Source organism: Scomber japonicus, chromosome 17 (genome assembly GCF_027409825.1).
Source record: "Scomber japonicus isolate fScoJap1 chromosome 17, fScoJap1.pri, whole genome shotgun sequence".
NCBI classification, from domain to species: Eukaryota; Metazoa; Chordata; class Actinopteri; order Scombriformes; family Scombridae; genus Scomber; species Scomber japonicus.
The window spans coordinates 3,617,532-3,625,031 of record NC_070594.1 but is presented as its reverse complement, the minus strand read 5'-3'; the positions used below and the strand labels follow the sequence as shown (position 1 = coordinate 3,625,031).

General features: G+C 47.2%; 1 protein-coding gene across 1 annotated transcript in view; it reads right to left on the bottom strand.

Moving 5' to 3' along the window:
* Positions 1–2,751, bottom strand: part of ncoa1 (nuclear receptor coactivator 1) — a 25,882-nt gene extending 23,131 nt beyond the window's left edge. Inside the window, exons 1-3 of the mRNA XM_053337115.1 lie at positions 2,592–2,751; positions 1,707–1,813; positions 486–663 (exon numbers count right to left, since the gene is read on the bottom strand). Of these exons, the coding sequence (XP_053193090.1) occupies positions 486–663; positions 1,707–1,813; positions 2,592–2,688 (382 nt within the window). The 5' untranslated portion in view covers positions 2,689–2,751. The remainder of the gene's footprint in view (positions 1–485; positions 664–1,706; positions 1,814–2,591) is intronic.
* Between the last annotated feature and the right edge of the window lie 4,749 nt (positions 2,752–7,500).

The window sequence follows — 7,500 nt, the reverse complement described above, 5'->3', positions numbered from 1 at the left end:
CCCTTCTTCCTTCCCTCGTTCCTTCCTCCCTCCCTCCCTTCCTTCCCTCCCTCCCTCTTTCCTTCATTCCTTCTTTCCTTCCTCCTTTTCTTCCTTCCTTTCATCTATCCTTCATGTCTTCTTTTCTTTCCTTCCTTCCTGTCCTTCCCTCTTTCCTTCCTTCCTTCCTCCCTTCCTGTCTTCTTTTCTTTCCTTCCCTCTTTCCCTCCTTACCTTCCTCCCTTCCTTCCTTCCATCTATCCGTCCTGTCTTTGTTTTTCCCTTCCTTCCTTCTTTCCTTCCTTGCCTCCCTATTTCCTTCCTTCCTCCCTTCCTTCCTTCCTTCCTTCCTTCCTCCCTTTCTGTCTTCTTTTCTTTCCTTCCCTCTTTCCTTCCTTCCTTCTTACCTTCCTTCCATCTATCCTTCCTATCTCCTTGTATTTCCTTCCTTCCTCCCTTCCTTCCCTCCCTCCCTTCTTTCACTCCTCCCTCGTTCACTCACTCACCGAGGCTTCTAGGCAGCAGGTTGCGTACGAACTCGTTGTGGTCTCCCACGTGCAGGATGCTGTAGACGCTGGAGGTCATCAGCTCCTCCTGAGCGTAACCAAGGTAACTCGTCACGTTCTCCGAGACGAAGACGATGCGGCCCTCCCGGTTCACGACGAAGAAAAACCCGTCGAGGGCCTGAAGGAGGAGAAAGGAAGGAAGGAAGGCAGGAAGATAGGGAGGAAGGAAGGAAGGAAGGAAGGAAGGAAGGAAGGAAGGAGGGATGGAAGGAAAGAAGAAGTGAGTTCATCTGTGTGTGTGTGTGTGTTTGTTATTTATAAGTGTGTGTGTTATTTAAATAGCAATCAGCCTCCTGATAGGCCTGGTCCCCACAAGGTTGGGTTTCCTGACTTTGTGTGAACCCCAGAGGTCACACACGGTACTGCAGTGTGTAAGTGTGTATATTAGCATGTTCGTTTCGTATTAGCATATTAGCTTAGCATTTAGCCCCCTGGGTTAGCTTTAGGGTTTCAATCATTTGTTCAAATAGTGAATATGAATCGTACTGTGGTCAACAGTGATGTCAATTGTATGCTAATAGACGTTAGCATTACGGGTCCCAACGAGGGGGGCAAAACTCAGGTTTCAGATTTATGTGAGTTTTTGATATTTCAAGTCATTTTTTGGTTCAAACAGAATTATGATGAATTTAGGAGTTAAAATTACGTCTCTAGACCCTTTAGAAAGGCTGGACCCCACAGGACTGCGCCCAGTCAGGGGTCCCCACGAGGTAGTAAAAACGTGTATGTGTGTGTACCTCTAGCAGCATGTGTGTGTGTGTGCCTCTAGCAGCATGTGTGTGTGTGTGTGTGCCTCTAGCAGCATGTGTGTGTGTGTGTGTGTACCTCTAGCAGCGTGTGTGTGTGTGTGTGCGTGTGTGTGTGTACCTCTAGCAGCGTGTGTGTGTGTGTGTGCGTGTGTGTGTGTACCTCTAGCAGCGTGTGTGTGTGTGTGTGTGTGTTGTGTGTGTTGTGTGTGTGTGTACCTCTAGCAGCATGTGTGTGTGTGTCTGTGTCTGTGTGTGTGTGTACCTCTAGCAGCATGTGTGTGTGTGTGTGTGTGTACCTCTAGCAGCATGTGTGTGTGTGTGTGTGTGTGTGTGTACGTGTGTGTGTGTGTGTGTGTGTGTGTGTGTGTGTGTGTGTGTGTGTGTGTGTGTGTGTGTGTGTGTGTGTGTGTACCTCTAGCAGCATGGGTCCCAGCGCCTCCTTCTCTACTAGTCCTTGGCTACTGGACGAGATGTCGCTCTTCTGCACCTCGTCATCCGGAGACAGAAGAGCTGCTTTCTCTGCCCAAACACACACACACACACACACACACACACACACACACACACACACACACACACACAACACACACACACACAACACACACACACACACACACACACACACACACACACACACACACACAACACACACACACACACACACACACACACACACACACACACAAAACACAACACACACAGATTAACGAGAGGAAACGAGAGTCTTTAGATCCGAGGAGTCCAATCCCACTTTCCTTCCTGGCTTCTTTTCCTGCCTTTCTTCCTTCTTGCCATCCACCTGTTCTTTTTTCCTTCCTGTTTTCTCTTTCTTCCATCTGTCTTTCATTCCTTCCTTCCATATTTTCCTTCCTTCCATCTTTGCTTCCTGTCTTCTCTTCTTCTCTGCTGGAGAGAGGTGGAGTGCCTTGAAGGAAGAGAATACAGGAAGTAAGGACTTCCTGTATTCTCTTCCTTCCTTCCTTCCTTCCACCTTCTCTTCCCTCTTTCCTTCCTTACTTGCTCGCTTGCTTCCTTGCTTGCTTCCTTCCTTCCTTCCTTTCATTTTCCAAAATTCCTTCCTTCCTTCCTTCCTTTAACATGTGATATTTTAATTAACTTCTGTTTGCAGCTGATTTTTATTAAATCCAAATATTAAGGTTAATCTCAGTTCTCCTGATTTTATCTATTTTAACTTCATTTTATTCCAAATTTAAGATTTTTAATCACATTTAATTGTATTTCTATGTTGATGTGTAGTTTTTATATCCTGTCCGGATGTATTTGATGTTTTCCTCACCCTGTTCACGCCGTTTGATCTGCTGGATTTGGTCCACGGTGCTCTTGAGGATGTGGCACTTGTCTGGTTTGACGTTGAGACTGGCGATGTCGCCCATGTTGGACGACAGCAGCTCGGCCAGCTCCTCGATGTAGCGACACTCCAGCTCCCGTCTCCGCTTCTCCAAACTACACAAAAACACACACACACACACACACACACACACACACACACACACACACACACACACACACACACACACACACACACACACACACACACACACACACACACACACACACACACACACGACATGCTGGTGTTAATATGATCAGTTAAGATTCCTGTTGTCCTCGAGTTAAGGAAGGAAGGGAGGAAGGGAGGGAGGGAGGGAGGAAGGAAGGAAAGGAGGGAGGGAGGAAGGAAGGAAAGGAGGGAGGGAGGAAGGAAGGAAGGAAGGGAGGAAGGGAGGGAGGAAGAAGGGAGGAAGAAGGAAGGAAGGGAGGAAGGAAGGATGGAAGGGAGGAAGGAAGGAAGGAAGGAAGGAAAGAAAGAAAGAAGGAAGTACCGAGGGAGCAAGAAAGAAAAAGAAGAAGGGAGAAGGGAGGAAGGAAGGAAAGAAGGAAGGGAGGAAGGGAAGGAAAGAAGGAAAGAGGGAAGGAGAAGGGAAGAAAGGAGGAAGGAAGGGAGGAAGAAGGAGGGAACAAGAGAAGGAAGGAAGGACGGAGGGAGAAGGGATAAAGGAAAAGAAGAAAGGATGAAGGAAGGAAAGGACAGAGGAAAGAAGGAAGGGAGGAAGGAAAGGAGAAGAAGGAGGGAAGGAAAGAAGGAAGAAGGAAGGAAGGAAGGAAGGAAGGAAGGAAGGAAGGAAGACTAACTATTCATTTGTAGCATATACACTTTAAGAAAAGTCATCAAATTTCAAATAAAAGACATTCACATTGTGTTTTACAGCTGATCCAAAACAGCATGTAAAGGGTTAAAGATCAGTTACTGCATTAAAGTGAAGAAAGCTTGTTGCTTTTCTTGTTGTGTAGAAAGAAGAAAGGAAGGACAGATGGAAGGAAGGAAGGAAAGAAGGAAGGAAGGACAGATGGAAGGAAGGAAGGAAGGAAGGAAGAATGGTCGGAAAGGAAGGGAGGACAGAAGGAAGGAAGGAAGGAAGAATGGTCGGAAGGGAGGGAGGAAGGAAGGAAGGAAGGATGGACGGAAGGAAGGAAGGAAGGACAGAAGGAAGAAGGAAGGAAGGATGGACAGAAGGAAGGACGGAAGGAAGGAAGGAAAAGAAGACAGGAAAGATAGATGGAAATCAAATTTCAAAATAAAAGACATTCAATGTGTTTTACACAGCTGATCCAAACACTATGTAACAACAAGAAGGAAGGAAAGAAGGAAGGAAGGAAGGAAGGAAGGAAGGAAGGAAGGAAGGAAGGAAGGAAGGAAGGAAGAATGGTCGGAAGGAAAGGAAGGACAGAAAGAAAACAGGAAAGATAGATGGAAATCAAATTTCAAAATAAAAGACATTCAATGTGTTTTACAGCTGATCCAAACAGTATGTAACAACAAGAAGGAAGGAAAGAAGGAAGGAAGGAAGGAAGGAAGGAAGAATGGATGGACGGAAGGAAGGAAGGAAGGAAGGAAGGAAGGAATAGGAAGGAAGAATGGTTGGAAGGAAAAGAAGGACAGAAAGAAAACAGGAAAGATAGATGGAAATCAAATTTCAAAATAAAAGGTGTTTTACAGCTGATCCAAACAGCATGTAAAGGGTTAAAGATCAATTACTGCATTAAAGTGAAGAAAGCTTGTTGCTTTTCTTTGTTGTGTAGAAAGAAGAAAGGAAAAGAAGGAAGGAAGGACAGATGGGCAGGAAGGAAGGAAGGAATGAAGGAAGGAAGGAAGGAAGGAAGGAAGGAAGGAAGGAAGGAAGAATGGTCGGAAGGAAGGGAAGAATGGTCGGAAGGAAGGGAAGAATGGTCGGAAGGAAGGGAGGACAGAAGGAAGGAAGGAAGGATGGACGGAAGGAAGGAAGGAAGGAAGGAAGGAAGGAAGGAAGGAAGGAAGGAAGGAAGGACGGAAGGAAGGGAGGACAGAAAGAAAACAGGAAAGATAGATGGAAATCAAATTTCAAAATAAAAGACATTCAATGTGTTTTACAGCTGATCCAAACAGTATGTAACAACAAGAAGGAAGGAAAGAAGGAAGGAAGGAAGGAAGGAAGGATGGACGGAAGGAAGGAAGGAAGGAAAGGAAGGACAGAAAGAAAACAGGAAAGATAGATGGAAATCAAATTTCAAAATAAAAGGTGTTTTACAGCTGATCCAAACAGCATGTAAAGGGTTAAAGATCAATTACTGCATCAAACTCTGCAGAATTAATTATGAATTTTAAACATTTAATTAAAAATAAAGTACTTAAACAGTTAAAGTTGATTTATTGAAGTTTCACGTCGGCACTGAAAGAGTTAAAATAAAAAGCCCTCCACCTTTCAACTCTCCTCCTTTCTGACCTTTAGCTCTGCTTTTACTCCTCCTGCTTAACCTTACTCTCTCACACTTCCAATAATACACTTCCAGGCCGACGGAGGAGCGAGCAAGGTATGTGGTAAACATGAAAAAAAGAAACGTGTGTGTGTGTGTGTGTGTGAGTGTGTGTGTGTGTGTGTGTGTGTGTGTGTGTGTGTGTGTGTGTGTGTGTGTGTGAGAGAGAGACGACAACAGCAAAAGTAGGTCAGTGCATTGGCCAGCCAGAACACACAGGCGTGGTGACCGAGGGAGGGGAGGAGGAGGAGGAGGAGGAGGAGGAGGAGGGGGGGGAGGAGGAGGAAGAGGAGGAGGAGGAGGAAGAGGAGGAGGGAGAGGAGGAAGAGGAGGAGGAGTAGGGGGAAGGGGAGGAGGAGAAGGGGGGGGAGGGAGAAGGAAGAGGAGGAGGAGGAGGGGGGGGGAGGAAGAGGAGGAGAGGAGGAGGAGGATGAGGAGGGAGGAGGAGGAGGGGGAGGAAGGAGGAGGAAGGGGAAGAGGAAGAGGAGGAGGAGGAAGAAGAGGAGGAAGAGGAAGAGGAAGGAGGAAAAAAGAGGAGGAGGAGAAGAGGAGGAGGGGGAGAGGAGGAGGAAGAGGAGGAAAGGGAGGGGGAGGAGGAAAAGGAGGAGGAGGAAAAAGGAGGAATAGAAGGAGGAAAGAGGAGGAGAGGGGAGGAGGAAGAGGGAGAGGAGGAGGAGAGGAAGGAGGAGGAAGGGAGAGAGGAGGAGGAGGAGAGGAAGAGGAGGAGGGGGAGGAGGGAAAGGAGGAGGAAGAAGGTAGGGGAGGGAAGGAGGAGGGGGAGGAGGAAGAGGAAAGAGGAGAGGAGGAGGAGGAGGCAGAGGGGGAGGAGGGAAGAGGAGGAGGGGGAGGAAGAAGAGGGAGGAGGAAGGAGGAGGGAGGGAGGAGGAGGAGGAGGAGGAGGAAGGAGAGAAGAGGCAGAGGAGGGAGGAGGGGGAAGAGGAGGGAGGGAGGAAGAGGGGGAGGAAGAGGGGGAGGAAGAGGAGGGGAAGGGGAGGAAGAAGGGGAGGAGGAAGAGGAGGCAGAGGAGGAGGAAGAAGGAGGAGGAGGAAGAGGATGAGAGGGAGGAGAGAGAGGGGGAGGAAAGGGGAGGGGAGAAGAGGAGGAAGAGGAAGATGAGGATGAGGAGGGAAGAGGATGAGGAAGAGGGGAGGGGGAGAAGAGGAGGAGGAGGGGAGGAAGAGGAAGAGAGGGGGATGAGGAAGAGGAGAAGGAGAGGAAGAGGAAGGAGGGATGAGAAGAGGAGAAGGAGGTAGGGGAGAGGAAGAGGTGTAGGAGGAGTGAGGAAGCAAGAGGAGGAGGAGGAGGAGGAGGAGGAGTCGAGAGGAGGAGTACGAAGGTCACTGTGCTGTTACATCAGCTGTTTTGGCCTCATAGTTTCACACTGAACTTTTACACCTGACAGGGAAACTCTTCCTCTTCATCTTCCTCTTCGTCTACCTCACTACTTTAGATATGAAACATGGGATCGATGGATAGATAGATGTGTGTGTGTGTGTGTGTATGTGTTAGTGTGTTTATCAGAGTGGTGTGTGTGTGTGGTGTGTGTGTGTGTTTGTGTATGTGAGAGCTTGTGTGAGTTTGTGTTAGTGTGTGTGTGTCAGTGTGTTCAGTGTGTGAGTGCATATGAGTGTTAAGTGTGTGTTTAGTGTGTCAGTGTGTGTTAGTGAATGTGTGTGAGTTAGTGTGTGTGTGTGTGTGTGTATCAGTGTGTGTTAGTGTGCGTGTATGTGTTAGTGTGTTTATCAGTGTGTGTGTGTGTGTGTGTGTGTGTGGTAGTGTGTGTATCAGTGTGTGTAGTATCAGTTAGTGTTGTGAGCGTGTTTATCAGTGTGTGTGTGAGTGTGTGTGTATCAGTTAGTGTATGTTAGTGTGTGTGTGTGTGTGTGTGTGTGTTTATCAGTGTGTATCAGTGTTTGTGTGTGTGTGTGTGGTAGTGCATATCAGTGTGTGTATAGGTGTGTGTGTTAGTGTGTGGTAGTGTGTGTGTTAGTGTGTTAGTGTGTGTGTATCAGGTGTGTGTGTGTGTGTGTATCAGTGTGTGTGGTAGTGTGTATCAGTGTGTGTGTGGTAGTGTGTATCAGTGTGTGTGGTAGTGTGTATCAGTGTGTGTGTATCAGTGTGTGTGTGTGTGTGTGTGTCAGTGTGTGTGTGGTAGTGTTAGTGTGTGTTAGTGTGTATCAGTGTTAGTGTGTATCAGTGTTAGTGTATATCAGTGTGTGTGTTAGTGTGTGTGTATCAGTGTGTGTGTGTTAGTGTGTGTTAGTGTGTGTGTGTCAGTGAGTATGTATCAGTGTGTGTATCAGTGTGTGTGTGTGTATCAGTGTGTTAGTGTGTGTTAGTGTGTGTGTGTTAGTGTGTGTGTTAGTGTGTGTTAGTGTGTGTGTATCTTTACC